Source organism: Convolutriloba macropyga, chromosome 4 (assembly GCF_964194025.1).
Source record: "Convolutriloba macropyga chromosome 4, txConMacr16.3, whole genome shotgun sequence".
In the NCBI taxonomy this organism is placed as follows: domain Eukaryota; kingdom Metazoa; phylum Xenacoelomorpha; order Acoela; family Convolutidae; genus Convolutriloba; species Convolutriloba macropyga.
The window spans coordinates 68,189,776-68,209,793 of NC_134471.1; the positions used below are offsets into that span (position 1 = coordinate 68,189,776).

The 20,018-nt window shown below is 34.9% G+C and overlaps 1 protein-coding gene across 1 annotated transcript in view; it reads left to right on the forward strand.

Moving 5' to 3' along the window:
• LOC142338144 (uncharacterized) overlaps positions 1–20,018 on the forward strand; it is a 116,887-nt gene that overhangs the window by 64,168 nt on the left and 32,701 nt on the right. The window contains exons 9-12 of the mRNA XM_075387779.1: positions 8,227–8,437; positions 8,766–8,951; positions 11,137–11,373; positions 11,702–11,826. Of these exons, the coding sequence (XP_075243894.1) occupies positions 8,227–8,437; positions 8,766–8,951; positions 11,137–11,373; positions 11,702–11,826 (759 nt within the window). The remainder of the gene's footprint in view (positions 1–8,226; positions 8,438–8,765; positions 8,952–11,136; positions 11,374–11,701; positions 11,827–20,018) is intronic.

Here is a 20,018-nt window from a genome sequence, read left to right on the forward strand (position 1 = left end):
TTGGAGTTGAACAACACATTTCAGAATCACTTGAAATGATTAACACAATTTTAAATTTTTAGATCAAAAAAGTTTTTGAAAATTAGTGGTGTTCGAAACACAGCAGCCTCCTATTAAAACGCGTATTTGCAGTGTAAAATCAGTAACCACTTCAAAGTCTTCAGTAATTGAAGTTTGCAATAATCATTCTTAATTGAAGTTAGTGACAAAGTGACAAATAACAACACGGCTAGTAAACACCAATAAGTCATCGAAAAATAACTAATAGTTTTCAAAAGTAAATGTTGGCTTAGTCAGAAAATTCCGCTACAGAACCACTCAGACCGCAATAGAATTCTGATGACAGAGCTGTTATTAATGAGGATAAGAGCTGGTTTTTAAAAAACCAGTTTTGAAGTTAAAAATTTTGATGAAAACTATAACCACTAAACAGATTCACTTAGTTGCAATAGAAAGCGCTGTCTGCTGCTCACTTAGTTCTTCTCATTAATGAGAAGATTATATTTGTCAAAAAGAAGTGAAAAAAGAGGCGAAATTCAAAAATCTCATTGTTTGAAGACAAACGATTTTAAAGTCGTAAAAGCTTGAACAATTGACTTCACACAATATAATTGCGAATTTACAGTTCCTCAGAAAGTCCTAATATATATGTCAATAATGAGACATAGTAATAATGCCACGTAAAGAGCTACAAAGGCAGTCAGGAACATGAACAGGCGAAACAATTATACATGGCGTCAAAACCAAAAGAACCGAACAATTTCGACTGAAAACATTAAATGGATTCTATTATGCGTCTTTAGATGATATACATTTCATTGATGAGATTAAGTAATAAGGAAAGACAGAAGTCAACAAATAGCCGCAAAAACTAATTATTTTTCGCTAAAATTTATTGACTCAAAACGCTATAAAAGCGTTGATTCATTCCGCCGTAGAGAGGTCCATTATCCTCTCATTCTTAAACCTTAGTGATTCAACTTGAAGGAACCCAATATCCAGGCAGAATTCAGTAATATTCCAAAAATTTTACCCGACGCTAAAAGTCATAAAATCAAATAATCTTTGCAAAGAAAACATCATATAACTTTGCTCATGTCTTTTTGAACACTCAGTAGGACCTGTCGTAGTGAACCTATGTGACAAGACTACAAAAAATACAAGTAAAGCTTACAAAAAACTGAAATGGGTTCAAACATAAGAATCTGTGCTACCTAACAAGTTATGTATCAGCTTTATGAGCGTTTACAGAAATTGGAAAAAAAACAGGGAAAAAAGTAGTCAAAATTCTTTTGCTGCATTTATTATCCTAGCGTCGCCAAAATGATTGCTTCAATTTGACTTCTCATTGAGGTTAAAAATTTAAACCCACGTTAAAATGCGAAGATCTTAAAAATGGGCGTAAAACTCTGATTCAAATCTCTTTTCTTGTAAAAATAACATAGAGATTGATAACCGCATTTCTGTTGGTCTCCTCGGGTATTAGCGACGCCAAATTGTTTCTTAGATTAACATATTTGGACAGAAATATCTACATTTGCTCAAAATACCCTAAAAGTGAACAAAATGCTGTGCTACGTCAAATGTATCGATCAGCCATAACTGGTTGAACAAAAAAGCTAGTTGAGCATTTAGATATTTCTTGTCTCTATGGCCTTGTTCAGCTGAGCCTCCCGACGATAACAACTTGATCAGAACAAAACTTCCGAATTGTTTGCACAATTCTCAATATTTTTGATAAATAAAACGAAAATTGAGGAAACGCAGACTATTCAACTTAAAGATTTAAAAGTCTGACTATCCTTGTTACTAATATTAATTGAAAACTCATAAATCAACTTTTTCGTTCCTGCAGTAAAAAAAAATTAGGTACATCTTGGCAATTATGCCTCTTGCTAAATAAATTCTTTCTTCTGCTTTCTAACTGTGAACATTTTTTGCAGGATATATTGGATAACTTGTTCTTTTTCTAATTGGTGTGCTGGTCGTTTAGCCATATACACAAGACGCTTTATTGAATTTTAAGTTGTATGTAAGTTTTTAAACTTTTAACCATCTTCATTTGTAACTCTTTTTAACCTTTAAAAGAGACAGCATATTGACAGAAGCGTTGCCATAACTTGCTCTTAGTGGTCTGAGATATCGATCGTTTTTTAAATTTATATTCTCGTTTCAACTTCCTGTGTCTAAGTAAATCGTGCTATACATTTTCTTGGTAAATTTTTTCAATCTCGTTTTTTGACAGAATACGTTTAACAGCTTTGTATGTTTTCATAAATGGCATGCGTATTTTTTACCCTGATAAACAATTTTCTGTATTGATTAATAGACGCCCTCATCTTTTCAGCCGGCTATTATAGTGATCCTATCTTCTGTCATTCTGCTCAAAGTCCTTTTAAACAGCAGCTGCTCAGCAAAGCAATTCAAAATGAAGAGAGTCAGTATAAAAAGTCAGAAATAGAAACGGGATAAACCCATAAAGCCCATTTTTAGATGCCCGGTACTTGAACTTTGTTCTCATAAGTTTTAGTTACTATCTATAATGCTTATTGGTATTGATACTAGACCCTGTAGCCTCTCACTGAGAGACAGGAGTATGTTCAATTACCAAATAACATCAAAATAAATCGCCTCTAAAAATGTTTTTATACAAAAATCAATTTTTGTTGATATTTTCTTTTCTTTCAATCCCAATAGAGTTATGGGAATCAACGGCGGCTATTTAACGGCAATCTGCCGGGTATGTTTTTTTTAGCTACCTGTAATTTTTAAAACTTTTAATCATCTTTATTTCTCAAAGCATTTTTTAATCTGTGAAAGATAGAACATATTGATAGCAGTTTTGTCAGAACTTGCTTGAAGTGGTCTTACAATTTGAGTTGCAACTTCATTTTCAGTCAGAGTCAGTTTGCTCCTGATAAACCATAAGTTTATTTCAATTAGTGTGGTGCCATCGTTATGCTCTGGAAGTTTATAGCTTCTGGATTTCAAAACAGTACGATCCGAGTTGAGAATTACACGACTTTCTTTGTCCACTGTCAGGATGTATATTGCTAAAACTACGCGGATCTATGTGCATACTTTTTAATGATTTCACTTCTGCTGTTGTAGAGGTTCGTTCTTGTTTCCGCTATCATTGTTGCAATGACTTAGTGTTTTTTACTGCACGTGGAGACAGTTTATCAAATAAAAAAAGCTATATACTTCTGATTTTGGTAAAATTTAATCTGGTCAAAAAATTTTCGATAATTGGAAGCAAAAGAAATTGACCTGCAAAAGAAATTGACCTGAAATATGATATGGGCCTAAGAAAACAGTACGATCCGAGTTGAGAATTACACGACTTTCTTTGTCCACTGTCAGGATGTATATTGCTAAAACTACGCGGATCCATGTGCATACTTTTTACTGATTTCACTTCTGCTGTTGTAGAGGTTCATTCTTGTTTCCGCTATCATTGTTGCAATGACTTAGTGTTTTTTACTGCACGTGGAGACAGTTTATCAAATAAAAAAAGCTATATACTTCTGAATTTGGTAAAATTTAATCTGGTCAAAAAATTTTCGATAATTGGAAGCAAAAGAAATTGACCTGCAAAAGAAATTGACCTGAAATATGATATGGGCCTAAGAAACCTCTAGGTGTGGTATAATTCTGGTAAGCGTATGTCATTCGAGATTTCTCTCCACCAACGAGGCAGCATCATTAATGCAATTCGCCGTCATTATATATATATATATATATATATATATATATATATATATATACATGTATAACTATATGTATATATATATATATATATATATGTGTGTGTGTAAATATATATATATATATATATATATATGTATATATTGTTATACATATATATACATATATATATATATATATATATATATATATATATATATATATATATATATACATGTATAAATATATATATATATATATACGTGTATAAATATATATATATATATATATATATGCAAGTTACATGAAGAGTGTCGAATTAGCTCAAAAGTTTTATGCTTTATATTGAGTTTTTTCGTGATGGGACAAAGAAAACGATGACTTAACTAAATTTTCTTGACAATTTTTTTTCAATGAATTAAAGAGAGCTAAAATTAAAAGTAAAACAGGTAAAGCAACTCACGAAAGATTTGGCTAGAGTTTTCTACGCTATTTTGTGAGCTTTGCTGATATTGTAATCCTTAAAGGAAGATGGAAATGGTACTAATGGTTAAGTTAATTGTAGCTTGCAAATGAAATTGTAGAATAAGTATATTTTGGTTACTCTCCATAAATTTTAGGCTGTTTGTACGCTGCTGAATAGATATTTGGGTTGGCTGATATTTTGCAGCACTTTTGCCAAATTACAACTATGAAATCAATGAATTTTCTCAATTCATCGCTCTCCTTATTTTGTTTCGCTTTTTTCGACAGTTTTGAACCAATAGGAGACTGCACAGTTGTATTTTGCAGTAATCAAATCGCGTTTGTATGAGTCATTTTTGATCTGAGGTTTATACGCTGAAAGTTGGTCACTAAAATAATGGTTGTTGGTCCTTTTCTTTGTTTCCCTGGTTCTTTTCTGGTGAAAATTTTTGGATCTTTTCCTTGAAAATTTTTTGTTCTTTTCCTTTAAAAATTTTGGTTCTTTTCCGGTGAAAATTTTTGGATTTTTTTCCGTGAAAATTTTTGGTTCTTTTCCGCGAAAATTTTGGTTCTTCCTGAAAAATTTCGTTTGCAGAATTAATTTGAAATTTTAACTGGCAGTAGTTTTGTTTGAATTGGTACCAATTTGCGAGCATCAGAGGGCGGATTTAATATTAACAAAGATTTTTTGCACCTGCACTATCAATCGATCTGTATTTTTTGCTTCCCCTTAAGTTCCTTTTTTAATGTAATGTTTAATGTAATGTTTGCTTTCAATAACGCGGTTTCTTTTTTAATTCACTTTGTCCAGATTTCACTTGAACAGCCTCTGAATGCAGGGACAATTATGACGATGGCGATGAAGTCGCCGCCGTTTCCAATGCCGATTTACAAAGGAAAAGCTTTTTGTTTTGAATCCGGAAAGTTCAAAATGTGACACTCAAATATAGATATTGTGCGTAACAGTGAAGAATGAACGTTTTATGCGAACATTTAAAGTTTTTCTCAAGGTCCACCGGTGGTTCTTCAGCATTTCTTCGCTTCGTTTGTCTTGAACTTTTACTTTTTATAGCTGCGAATTTGTAAGCTGAGCGGAGCTATATTGCGGTGCTCTCGGTTTTTTTTACAATTCCAAGAATTTGAATTGTATTGGGGCGCTGTTCACACATTTTCATGATTTTTGAAGTCAAATTGGAGTTGTGATTTTGGTCACGCCGAAACAGGAAGCGGAGCAAAAAATCCAGTGGTTTTGCGGCGTGATTTTTTTTCGCTCTAAATTTAAAGTAGAGTGAGAAAACGGTGTTTGAACAAAAATTCGCTTTCTCGCTAGTGATTTTTTGTTCACATGCGGCAATTTCACTTTGATTTTTACTGTTTTTTCGATTTTTGGATTGGATTTTTTTTCTAAATGGTTTTACCAATCCATTCATAGTCCGTTCTAGGTCTAGTTTTCTGTTTAGTCAATGAGAATTCTTTGAAGTGTACGTCAGGACTTGTCATGCTATGTTTTTCTGTTTCGCTCTTTTTTCGTTTTACATTTGTTCACACCTCAAAGCTGAAAAGTCAAATTTTCTGAATGACTTCTTCCTCTCACTAACTGCTTTTGCGCGCGTGACGTCATTTCTCACTCTCGCTAGCAAAAGTTTTTTTGCGTGATTAGATTTTGATCATAAGTGACTTACCTCACTCAATAAAATGACTTTTGCACTTTAAAATTAAAGTTTATTTTGAATTAGTTTGAGGGCATGAAATTGTAGAATAAGTATATTTTGGTTACTCTCCATAAATTTTAGGCTGTTTGTACGCTGCTGAATAGATATTTGGGTTGGCTGATATTTTGCAGCACTTTTGCCAAATTACAACTATGAAATCAATGAATTTTCTCAATTCATCGCTCTCCTTATTTTGTTTCGCTTTTTTCGACAGTTTTGAACCAATAGGAGACTGCACAGTTGTATTTTGCAGTAATCAAATCGCGTTTGTACGAGTCATTTTTGATCTGAGGTTTATACGCTGAAAGTTGGTCACTAAAATAATGGTTGTTGGTCCTTTTCTTTGTTTCCCTGGTTCTTTTCTGGTGAAAATTTTTGGATCTTTTCCTTGAAAATTTTTTGTTCTTTTCCTTTAAAAATTTTGGATCTTTTCCTTGAAAATTTTTTGTTCTTTTCCTTTAAAAATTTTGGTTCTTTTCCGGTGAAAATTTTTGGATTTTTTTCCGTGAAAATTTTTGGTTCTTTTCCGCGAAAATTTTGGTTCTTCCTGAAAAATTTCGTTTGCAGAATGAATTTGAAATTTTAACTGGCAGTAGTTTTGTCGTTTTGTTTGAATTGGTACCAATTTGCGAGCATCAGAGGGCGGATTTAATATTAACAAAGATTTTTTGCACCTGCACTATCAATCGATCTGTATTTTTTGCTTCCCCTTAAGTTCCTTTTTTAATGTAATGTTTAATGTAATGTTTGCTTTCAATAACGCGGTTTCTTTTTTAATTCACTTTGTCCAGATATCACTTGAACAGCCTCTGAATGCAGGGACAATTATGACGATGGCGATGAAGTCGCCTCCGTTTCCAATGCCGATTTACAAAGGAAAAGCTTTTTGTTTTGAATCCGGAAAGTTCAAAATGTGACACTCAAATATAGATATTGTGCGTAACAGTGAAGAAAGAACGTTTTATGCGAACATTTAAGGTTTTTCTCAAGGTCCACCGGTGGTGCTTCAGCATTTCTTCGCTTCGTTTGTCTTGAACTTTTACTTTTTATAGCTGCGAATTTTTAAGCTGAGCGGAGCTATATTGTGGTGCTCTCGGTTTTTTTTACAATTCCAAGAATTTGAATTGTATTGGGGCGCTGTTCACACATTTTCATGATTTTTGAAGTCAAATTGGAGTTGTGATTTTGGTCACGCCGAAACAGGAAGTGGAGCGAAAAATCCTGTGGTTTTGCGGCGTGATTTTTTTTGTTCGCTCTAAATTTAAAGTAGAGTGAGAAAACGGTGTTTGAACAAAAATTCGCTTTCTCGCTAGTGATTTTTTGTTCACATGCGGCAATTTCACTTTGATTTTTACTGTTTTTTCGATTTTTGGATTGGATTTTTTTCTAAATGGTTTTACCAATCCATTCATAGTCCGTTCTAGGTCTAGTTTTCTGTTTAGTCAATGAGAATTCTTTGAAGTGTACGTCAGGACTTGTCATGCTATGTTTTTCTGTTTCGCTCTTTTTTCGTTTTACATTTGTTCACACCTCAAAGCTGAAAAGTCAAATTTTCTGAATGACTTCTTCCTCTCACTAACTGCTTTTGCGCGCGTGACGTCATTTCTCACTCTCGCTAGCAAAAGTTTTTTTGCGTGATTAGATTTTGATCATAAGTGACTTACCTCACTCAATAAAATGACTTTTGCACTTTAAAATTAAAGTTTATTTTGAATTAGTTTAAGGGCAAAGGAACTCCTCTGTGTACAAATGGTCCCTATTTAAAAGACTTCTGCGCAATGAATTTTAACAGGCTTTATTATTAATTTATCGTTCAATTTTTTTACATAGCTTTTTACGCGGCGTCGATAACTTTTTCAACTTATATCTGTATCTGTTTCTATCTCTATCATACGGCACGCAAGACTATTCTTTCGCAGCTATTCTGGCAATCTGTCGGCTATGTTTTTCAAATATCTGCTTCCGCTATTAAATTTCAGAGTTAAGTGAACGTTTAGTTTCTGATGTGTATATATAAGATTTATTAGCAGACAGTATTCTTCAAGGTGATTTTTTTTTGAAAAAAAATTGAATCTACGAACCCATCTCGCCCATTTACTCCTCACCTCCCAGCTCCAATTGCCCCCCCCCCCTCCCTCACTTCACGTGAGCACCACCCTTCCACTTTTAGTGTTGAAAAGAGAAAAAATTGTGCATTATGATAGTGGTTTTCTGTGAGATGTTTTCGTATTTTGAGATTGTCTGTTTTGGACATAATTGATTCGAAAATTCACCCCCTCCCAAAAAAAGCTGGCTGTTTTATTTACTATGGAACGCCACTTAGGTAGCGTTATTGAAACTCCGATTCGTTGTCTTCGTGCAGTAACTCGGGGCTGGATGCTGGTCAATCAGTGGGTGGTGTGCGGAAGAAGGTTCAGAGTAGACAAGACGAGAGCAACAATTCATTCAGACGACAAGGGCGTCCTACTGTGAGTCCTCGGGCTCGGACCAGAACACAGGGAAGGGTTGCAATCACGTGGAAATGCAACAACTGCTCTGTAGAAACAAATAGGCCTCACTTCAAAATATGCGAGGTTACTTCGGGGTTTCAGATGCAAATATGTGGTTCAATGCTTTTTTTGCTCTCTCCCAATACACTTGAGTTTAGAACATACAGGAACGAGCTCTATCATAAAGAAAGCATAATAAAGGCTGTATTTTTATGAGTAGTCAAGGGCGAGCGATATCTTGAAACGGCCTAGCTGATATTTATCTCTGATTTTCAGGAGAACATGGTTTGTTCTATTTTTTAAGGTACCCAAATATTTGGTCATGCAAAAAATTTTTTAAAAAGGCGGCCGAAAAGAGGTGGCATTCGATGCTTCCGTTGATTCATTTAAAGAAGCAAAATTTGGGTTACAGGTGTGTGGCGTGGGAGCACAGCCAGAGGACTTCGAGATTCCGGATTGGTATGAACCAGACGAAGACGAAAAACGCAAATTGGAGGAGGAAGAAATGAACGAGAGACTGACAATGCAGCGCATCAAGTTAGACGAATTTAATGAATTGATGCGCGAGAAAGAAAAGATGGGAAAAGAAAACAACAAATAATAAAACAGGATTCTTTCAAAGTTGCTTCAAATGACAAGTGGATGTTTTATTCGTGTCAGTTTGATGTTACTGGGACTCACTTTTCTGCGTGTGCCCAACTTGAGCTAGTGCAAATTTTTGGCGCTTTTTTTATCAGTTTGCACACGTATAGGTTTTCAGTGTAGTCATCAAAATGGGCCACATTTTTAGACGAAATTCGGAATTTCGTGGCTAACCGACCCAGTACTGATCTTAAGTCGTTTGAAGCAGTTTTTCATAAATAATGTTAGTTTTCAACGCGTTGAACATGCTTGGAATCTGATCACAGTTCAGTGAGCATCACCTTATCGAATTTTGCTTGAACGAAGCAAATAAAAGACAATATCCTTATGTTTGGTGCTATTTCTTCAGTAAGGAGACATCTTTACATTAGATGATTTTGTGAAACAGATACGGTCAGATATTTCAGTCCATGTCCCCAGTCTCTTTGTCGGACCTTGATTCTTTATTGAAATCTGCATAGTTTTTATCTCATTTTTGTGTAATGTCAATTTTGACAAAAAGCAAAGTAGATTTTCCATGTAGTTTATTGTCGTAATGATCTGTGACATTGATTGCGCTTTTTAGTTTTAGTTTGTAGCTTCTCCTGCATTTCTTTCAGTGAAATTTTTTGAAATTGGATCTGTTCGTTTATGGTAGAATGCTTGATAAATTTTGATCAATGTAAATATTGTCATCCGGAACTAAGTCCAATATCGAGAAGAGATCCAACCAAAACTTAAAATCTGCTACGTCTTGGAATCTTTGATGAATCTGTAGATACAAGATTGTGTGAAGTAAATTAAATTTGACTTTATTGAAAATTATTGAAAAATTTAGATTAGTGCATTGTGTTTTTAACTTCAGAACAGCGTGTATTTACAGATTCAGTCAAAACTACTATTGACTACAAGAACTCTTAGCTGATTATTGATAGAGTGTATCATCAGAAAATTTTCTAGCTACGTTTTCAATTTTTGGCCGTTGACACATTTGAATCGTCAAATAAGTCGTTGTATTCGTTAGGTAGTACGTATTTTTTATAGCTGCAAGCTGAGCGGAGCTATATTGCGGTGTCCTTGGTTTTTTAAAATTCGAAGAGTTTGAATTGTATTGGGACGCTGTCTTTTTTTTAAAGATCTGTTCACACATTTTCATGATTTTTGAAGTCAAATTGGAGCAGGGATTTTGGTCACGCCGAAACAAGAAGTGGAGCGAAAGAGCGATTGGTTTTGCGGCGTGAAATTTTGTCGCTCTAATTTTGGAGCTTCGAGTCGCTTCCGGAATTCTTCCGGCTATGTTTCTTGTTTCGTCGTCTGACGCTCTTTTTTCGTTTTACATTTGTTCACACAGCAAAGCTGAAAAAGTCAAATTTTCTGAATGACCTCTTCCTCTCACTAACGGCTTTTACGCGCGTGACGTCTTTTCTCACTCGCTTTAGCGAAATTTTTTAGGTTATTTGCGTGATTAGATTTTGATCATGCGTGACTTACCTCACTCAATAAAATGACTTTTGCACTTTAAAACTTAAGTTTAATTTGAATTTGTTTAAGGTCAAAGGAACTCATATTTGAAGTAAAGGTCCCCAATAAGAGGCTTCTGTGGGATGAATTTTAACAAGCTTTATTAATTTAGCGCTGAATGTTTTTTAGCCTAGTTTTTTGAGCGGCGTCATTTTTTTTTTCAATTAAGATCTGTATCTGTTTCTATCTATTATATGGCACGCATGTCTATTCTTTCGCAGCTATTCTGGCAATCTGTCGGCTATGTTTTTCAAATATCTGCTTCCGCTATTAAATTTCAGAGTTAAGTGAACGTTTAGTTTCTGATGTGTATATATAAGATTTATTAGCAGACAGTATTCTTCAAGGTGATTTTTTTTTGAAAAAAAATTGAATCTACGAACCCATCTCGCCCATTTACTCCTCACCTCCCAGCTCCAATTGCCCCCCCCCCCCCCTCCCTCACTTCACGTGAGCACCACCCTTCCACTTTTAGTGTTGAAAAGAGAAAAAATTGTGCATTATGATAGTGGTTTTCTGTGAGATGTTTTCGTATTTTGAGATTGTCTGTTTTGGACATAATTGATTCGAAAATTCACCCCCTCCCAAAAAAAGCTGGCTGTTTCATTTACTATGGAACGCCACTTAGGTAGCGTTATTGAAACTCCGATTTGTTGTCTTCGTGCAGTAACTCGGGGCTGGATGCTGGTCAATCAGTGGGTGGTGTGCGGAAGAAGGTTCAGAGTAGACAAGACGAGAGCAACAATTCATTCAGACGACAAGGGCGTCCTACTGTGAGTCCTCGGGCTCGGACCAGAACACAGGGAAGGGTTGCAATCACGTGGAAATGCAACAACTGCTCTGTAGAAACAAATAGGCCTCACTTCAAAATATGCGAGGTTACTTCGGGGTTTCAGATGCAAATATGTGGTTCAATGCTTTTTTTGCTCTCTCCCAATACACTTGAGTTTAGAACATACAGGAACGAGCTCTATCATAAAGAAAGCATAATAAAGGCTGTATTTTTATGAGTAGTCAAGGGCGAGCGATATCTTGAAACGGCCTAGCTGATATTTATCTCTGATTTTCAGGAGAACATGGTTTGTTCTATTTTTTAAGGTACCCAAATATTTGGTCATGCAAAAAATTTTTTAAAAAGGCGGCCGAAAAGAGGTGGCATTCGATGCTTCCGTTGATTCATTTAAAGAAGCAAAATTTGGGTTACAGGTGTGTGGCGTGGGAGCACAGCCAGAGGACTTCGAGATTCCGGATTGGTATGAACCAGACGAAGACGAAAAACGCAAATTGGAGGAGGAAGAAATGAACGAGAGACTGACAATGCAGCGCATCAAGTTAGACGAATTTAATGAATTGATGCGCGAGAAAGAAAAGATGGGAAAAGAAAACAACAAATAATAAGACAGGATTCTTTCAAAGTTGCTTCAAATGACAAGTGGATGTTTTATTCGTGTCAGTTTGATGTTACTGGGACTCACTTTTCTGCGTGTGCCCAACTTGAGCTAGTGCAAATTTTTGGCGCTTTTTTTATCAGTTTGCACACGTATAGGTTTTCAGTGTAGTCATCAAAATGGGCCACATTTTTAGACGAAATTCGGAATTTCGTGGCTAACCGACCCAGTACTGATCTTAAGTCGTTTGAAGCAGTTTTTCATAAATAATGTTAGTTTTCAACGCGTTGAACATGCTTGGAATCTGATCACAGTTCAGTGAGCATCACCTTATCGAATTTTGCTTGAACGAAGCAAATAAAAGACGATATCCTTATGTTTGGTGCTATTTCTTCAGTAAGGAGACATCTTTACATTAGATGATTTTGTGAAACAGATATGGTCAGATATTTCAGTCCATGTCCCCAGTCTCTTTGTCGGACCTTGATTCTTTATTGAAATCTGCATAGTTTTTATCTCATTTTTGTGTAATGTCGATTTTGACAAAAAGCAAAGTAGATTTTCCATGTAGTTTATTGTCGTAATGATCTGTGACATTGATTGCGCTTTTTAGTTTTAGTTTGTAGCTTCTCCTGCATTTCTTTCAGTGAAATTTTTTGAAATTGGATCTGTTCGTTTATGGTAGAATGCTTGATAAATTTTGATCAATGTAAATATTGTCATCCGGAACTAAGTCCAATATCGAGAAGAGATCCAACCAAAACTTAAAATCTGCTACGTCTTGGAATCTTTGATGAATCTGTAGATACAAGATTGTGTGAAGTAAATTAAATTTGACTTTATTGAAAATTATTGAAAAATTTAGATTAGTGCATTGTGTTTCTAACTTCAGAACAGCGTGTATTTACAGATTCAGTCAAAACTACTATTGACTACAAGAACTCTTAGCTGATTATTGATAGAGTGTATCATCAGAAAATTTTCTAGCTACGTTTTCAATTTTTGGCCGTTGACACATTTGAATCGTCAAATAAGTCGTTGTATTCGTTAGGTAGTACGTATTTTTTATAGCTGCAAGCTGAGCGGAGCTATATTGCGGTGTCCTTGGTTTTTTAAAATTCGAAGAGTTTGAATTGTATTGGGACGCTGTCTTTTTTTTAAAGATCTGTTCACACATTTTCATGATTTTTGAAGTCAAATTGGAGCAGGGATTTTGGTCACGCCGAAACAAGAAGTGGAGCGAAAGAGCGATTGGTTTTGCGGCGTGAAATTTTGTCGCTCTAATTTTCAAGCACAGTGAGAAAGCGGTGCTTGAACAAAAATTCGCCTTTTCGCTAGTGGTTTTTTGTTCACATGCGGCAATTTCACTTTGATTGTCACTGTTTTTTTATAGCTGCGAAGCTGTAAGCTGAGCGTAGCTATATTGCGGTGCTCTTGGTTTTTTTTGTTTCGTCGTCTGACGCTCTTTTTTCGTTTTACATTTGTTCACACAGCAAAGCTGAAAAAGTCAAATTTTCTGAATGACCTCTTCCTCTCACTAACGGCATTTGCGCGCGTGACGTCATTTCTCACTCGCTTTAGCGAAATTTTTTAGGTTATTTGCGTGATTAGATTTTGATCATGCGTGACTTACCTCACTCAATAAAATGACTTTTGCACTTTAAAACTTAAGTTTAATTTGAATTTGTTTAAGGTCAAAGGAACTCATATTTGAAGTAAAGGTCCCTAATAAGGGGCTTCTGTGGGATGAATTTTAACAAGCTTTATTAATTTAGCGCTGAATGTTTTTTAGCCTAGTTTTTTGAGCGGCGTCATTTTTTTTTCAATTAAGATCTGTATCTGTTTCTATCTATTATATGGCACGCATGTCTATTCTTTCGCAGCTATTCCGGCAATCTGCCGGCTATGTTTTCTCGATTTTTTGGATTGGATTTTTTCTAAATGGTTTTTGCAATCCACTCACAGTTCATTCTAGGCCGAGTGTTTTGTTTGAATGAAATTTTTATTTCTCGTTCGTTTTTTGTTCACCTGAGGTATTTTGACATTGATTTTCTTTTTTTCATTTGTTGATCTAATTTTTTCAGAAATGGTTTTCCCGATTCCCTCATAATCCGTTCTAGGTCTAGTTTTTTTTAATGCAATGAAAATTCGTTGTACGTCAGGACTTTTCGTGCTATGTTTTTTGTTTCGTCGTCTGACGCTCTTTTTTTGTTTTACATTTGTTCATACACCAAAGCCGAAAAATCAAATTTTCTTTCTCTCACAAGGCTTTTGCGCGCGTCACGTCATTTCCCTCTCTCTCTCTCTCTAGCAAAGGTTTTTGAGTGATTAGATTTTGGGATCTTTTCCATTTGTGCCCCCCCCTGTACGTTTTGCGCCCCCCCTGTACGTTTTGCGCCCCCCCAGTTACAGAGCACGTGACATTATATAGTAAATAATTATGTAGAAATATGGCACGTGCGTCTGGGGGGTTGCAAATAATATGCACCCGCTAAGCTAGGGGGACACAAACGGAAAAGATCCAGATTTTGATCATACGTGACCTACCTCACTCAATAAAATGACTTTTTCACTTCAAAACTTAAGTTTAATTTGAATTAAATTAAGCTCAAAGGAACTCATATGTGTAATAAAAGTCCCCAATGAAAGGGTTTCTGCGCAATGAATTTTGACAAGCTTTATTAATTTATCGCTGAATGTTTTTTTTATCTTTTTGAGCGGCGTCGATACCTTTTTCAACTTATATCTGTATCTGTTTCTATCTCTATTATATGGCACACAAGTCTATTCTCTCGCAGCTATTCCAGCAATCTGCCGGCTATGTTACTTAAATTGTCTGTTATGGCCAAAAGTTTTGGCTTAGCTATTACAATGAGAGTGATCCGTTATTTGACATGAAATATAACATAGAAATTGAGTTGAAAAAATGAAACACATCCGCTTTGCAAAAAGTGACTAATTTGACGCTTTTAAAGAGGGCTAAAGAGGAGTAAATTTTCTATTTCACTATATTGTGTGGTTAACATCTGTGGTTTTGGGAGTTTTGTGCGTTTTTTAGTTTTTTTTGATTTCCTGTTTTTAATCTCATTAATGAATGGTGTCACTGGTTCTCTCTAATAAACATAACCAAAACTATCCAATGGTTTGATTGCAGCTCTAACATTTTGAACGACTTGAAATTTTCTATTTCACTATATTGTGTGGTTAGCAACAGTTGCATAACCCACCCACCGATGAAATAATTTGATAATGTGAATAATACAAAAATGTAGATCATGACCTACTGTTGCTTTCCATCAAACTATTTTTTCGGCCATTGTTTCAATTTGAGGAGTGACGAGAAATGTTAGAGGTGATAACAGTTATAATTGCAGCGAGATTTAGTTGAAATTTGTTGTTATTGCCCTACAAGAGTTTTTAAAACTTTTTCAATAGATTATTTTTAGAAGAGTTTGATTATTTTTCTATAGCGACGGCAATCGTGTGCTGATCTATTTTTCTCTTTATTAATCTTTCCTTTCCCCATTTTTAACTGTATGTAAAGTTTGGGTTGTTTGATATATCAAATGGTGGTTATTTATTGAAAGGTTAATTGTTCTGCATGGAGTGTCAACAAAACAGCATGTACAGGTCATTTACGCGGGTGAAAACAAGCTTGTAGGGCAAGCTCATATAAAATCCAAATTACGAGAGGAAAAAAGTGATTTCTCTGCACATCATTCTGATAGGGATCGAGAAAACTTGACGTGAAGATAATTTGCTTAGCGAGCGAATTTTTTTGTTCACGTGCGGCATTATCAAAGTTCCTTTGTTTTTAGCCTGGACTTGTTTGGACAAAGTAGTTTATCTCTTGTATTAGCTTTCAAGCGCACGTTTGGAAGATTTTTGAACATCTGAAGCGGATATGAGATTCCCGGATGCAATTTTAAGCATATTGCTTTGACTTGACGCAGTGTTAGCAATTTTATTCAATTTTCGGGGATGGATTTTCATGTTGAAATCAATTTTTCTAATTGATTGTTTATGATGTACTTTCGATTTGAATGGAAATAGTTTTGTTGCTTTTGGTAAACAAAAGGGATTTTTTTATGTCCAATTGCGGCCAATTTTTTGTCCAACGCTGAAGGCTTTGAACATTTTTTGCTTGCACAAAAAAGCTGTTCCACTGCTAGCTAATTCCACTGTTAGCTTTTCCACTGTTAGCTAGTTTCATTGTTCTCGTATAGTGCTTGGCGTGCTTTTAAACAGCAGTAGCCCTTCAAAGCGATCTCAATTTAACAGTTTTAGTGCCCGAACCAGAAACTGGATGAACCCCATAAAGACCAGTTTTAGATGACCGTTATTTCAATTTTGTTCTAACTAAAATGAGTCACCAGGTTTAATATTTATTGGTATCGATACTTATCGCTATATCATCTCTTTACGAAAACGGAGTATGACTAGCTTTGATATTCAATTAAAATTGATACCACTTAAAATTCTTGTACAACAATCATTTTTTTTTTGGTTTTTGGTGTTTTAATCTCAATTGTGGTTACGAGAATCAATGGCGTCTATTTTCCAGCAATCTTTTGCTATGTTTAATTGTAAAGTTGCCATACAGTTTTTTCGCTTTCTTGAGGTTGTTCAAAAAATAGTTCACTGTGGAGGTTGATAACTTCTCCATAAATTTCTCAATGTGAAGACAAGTTAGAGTAGTGATTTTGGTCACGATGGAATAGAAAAGGGGAGGGAAAAGCAAGTTTTTAGGCGTGAATTTTTTTTCATGCTGTTCTTTAAGTGTAGTCAGAAACTGATGGAGAAACAGATTATCGGTTTTTGAAAGCATTTTTTTTGTTTACGTGCGGCAGTTGGACTTTAATATCCTTTGTTTTCTTATATTTTTAAACTAATAGTTTTTAAAGGTTATGCATGTGTTCTTATTATGTATAGTTGAATTTTTGAATTCATCAATGGGCGTCTAATGGTTTGTATGAATGGTTTGTTTTAACACACTGCTTGTAGTCACGTCTTGTTTGAATAAAACATCTGTGGTTTTCGGAGTTTTTTTGCGTTTTTTAGTTTTTTTGATTTCCTGTTTTTAATCTCATTAATGAATGGCCTCACTGGTTCTCTCTAATAAACATAACCAAAACTATCCAATGGTTTGATTGCAGCTCTAACATTTCGAACGACTTGAAATTTTCTGTTTCACTATATTGTGTGGTTAGCAACAGTTGCATAACCCACCCACCGATGAAATAATTTGATAATGTGAATAATACAAAAATGTAGATCATGACCTACTGTTGCTTTCCATCAAACTATTTTTTCGGCCATTGTTTCAATTTGAGGAGTGACGAGAAATGTTGGAGCTGATGACAGTTATAATTGCAACGAGATTTAGTTGAAATTTGTTATTGCCCTACAAGAGTTTTTAAAAATTTTTCAATAGATTATTTTTAGAAGAGTTTGATTATTTTTCTATAGCGACGGCAATCGTGTGCTGATCTATTTTTCTCTTTATTAATCTTTCCTTTCCCCAATTTTAACTGTATGTAAAGTTTGGGTTGTTTGATCTATCAAATGGTGGTTATTTATTGAAAGGTTAATTGTTCTGCATGGAGTGTCAACAAAACAGCATGTACAGGTATTTTTTCGGCGATCGTCAATCGTGAAAGATCGTCAAAGATCACAGCGACGATCGTCAAAGATCACAGCGACGGCAATCGTGTGCTGTGATCTATTTGTCTCTTCATTAATCTTTCCCTTCCCTAATTTTAACTGTATGCAAATTTTGGGTTGTTTGATCTATCAAATGGTGGTTATTTATTGAACTGCAAAAAGGTAAAATGTTCTGCATGAAGTGTCAACAAAACAGCATGTACAGGTCCTTTACGCGGGAGAAAACAAGCTTGTAGGGCAAGCTCTTATACAAAATCCAAATTACGAGAGGAAAAAAGTGGTTTCTCTGCCCATCATTCTGATAGGGATCGAGAAAACTTGACGTGAAGATAATTTGCTTAGCGAGCGACTTTTTTTGTTCACGTGCGGCATTTTCAAATTTCCTTTGTTTTTAGCCTGGACTTGTTTGGACAAAGTAGTTTATCTCTATTGTATTAACTTTCAAGCGCACGTTTGGAAGGTTTTTGAACATCTGAAGCGGATATGAGATTTCCGGATGCAGTTTTGAGCATATTGCTTTGTCTTGACGCAGTGTTAGCAATTTTATTCAATTTTCGGGGATGGATTTTCATGTTGAAATCAATTTTTCTAATTGATTGTTTATGATGTACTTTTGGTTTGAATGGAAATAGTTTTGTTGCTTTTGTTAAACAAAAGGGATTTTTTATGTCCAATTGCGGCCAATTTTTTGTCCAACGCTGAAGGCTTTGAACATTTTTTGCTTGCACAAAAAAGCTGTTCCACTGCTAGCTAATTCCACTGTTAGCTTTTCCACTGTTAGCTAGTTTCACTGTTCTCGTATAGTGCTTGGCGTGCTTTTAAACAGCAGTAGCCCTTCAAAGCGATCTCAATTTAACAGTTTTAGTGCCCGAACCAGAAACTGTATGAACCCCATAAAGACCAGTTTTAGATGACCGTTATTTCAATTTTGTTCTAATTAAAATGAGTCACCAGGTTTAATATTTATTGGTATCGATACTTTTCGCTATATCATCTCTTTACGAAAACGGAATATGACTAGCTTTGATATTCAATTAAAATAGATCCCACTTAAAATTCTTTTACAACAATCATTTTTTTTTGGTTTTTGTTGTTTTAATCTCAATTGGGGTTACGAGAATCAATGGCGTCTATTTTCCAGCAATCTTTTGGTATCTTTAATTGTAAAGTGGCCACACAGTTTTTTTGCGTTCTTGAGGTTGTTCAAAAAATAGTTCACTGTGGAGATTGATAACTTCTCCATAATTTTCTCAATGTGAAGACAAGTTAGAGTAGTGATTTTGGTCACGATGGAATAGAAAAGGGGAGGGAAAAGCAAGTTTTTAGGCGTGAATTTTCTTGATGTTCTTTAAGTGTAGTCAGAAACTGATGAAGAAACAGATTATCGGTTTTTGAAAGCATTTTTTTGTTTACGTGCGGCAGTTGGACTTTAATATCCTTTGTTTTCTTATATTTTTAAACTAATAGTTTTTAAAGGTTATGCATTTGTTCTTATTATGTATAGTTGAATTTTTGAATTCATCAAGGGGCGTATAATGGTTTGTATGAATGGTTTGTTTTAACACACTGCTTGTAGTCACGTCTTGTTTGAATAAAACATCTGTGGTTTTCGGAGTTTTGTGCGTTTTTTAGTTTTTTTTATTTCCTGTTTTTAATCTCATTAATGAATGGTCTCACTGGTTCTCTCTAATAAACATAACCAAAACTATCTAATGGATTGATTGCAGCTCTAACATTTCGAACGACTTGAAATTTTCTATTTCACTATATTATGTGGTTAGCAACAGTTGCATAACCCACCCACCGATGAAATAATTTGATAAATAATGTGAATAATACAAAAATGTAGAATATGACCTACTGTTCGTTTCCATCAAACTATTTTTTCGGCCATTGTTCTGATTTGAGGAGTGACGAGAAATGTCGGAGGCGATAACTGTTAAAATTGCAACGAGATTTAGTTGAAATTTATTGTTATTGCCCTACAAGAGTTTTTAAAACTTTTTCAATACAGTATTTTGAGAAGAGTTTGATTATTTTTCCATAGCGACGGCAATCGTGTGCTGTGATCTATTTTTCTCTTCATTAATCTTTCCTTTCCCTAATTTTAACTGTATGAAAAGTTTGGGTTGTTTGATCTATCAAATGGTGATTATTTATTGAACTGTAAAAAGGTAAATTGTTCTGCATGGAGTGTCAACAAAACAGCATGTACAGGTCATTTACGCGGGTGAAAACAAGCTTGTAGGGCAAGCTCTTATACAAAATCCAAATTACGAGAGGAAAAAAGTGGTTTCTTTGCCCATCCTTCTGATAGGGATCGAGAAAACTTGACGTGAAGATAATTTGCTTAGCGAGCGAATTTTTTTGTTCACGTGCGGCATTTTAAAGTTCCTTTGTTTTTAGCCTGGACTTGTTTGGACAAAGTAGTTTATCTCTATTGTATTAACTTTCAAGCGCACGTTTGGAAG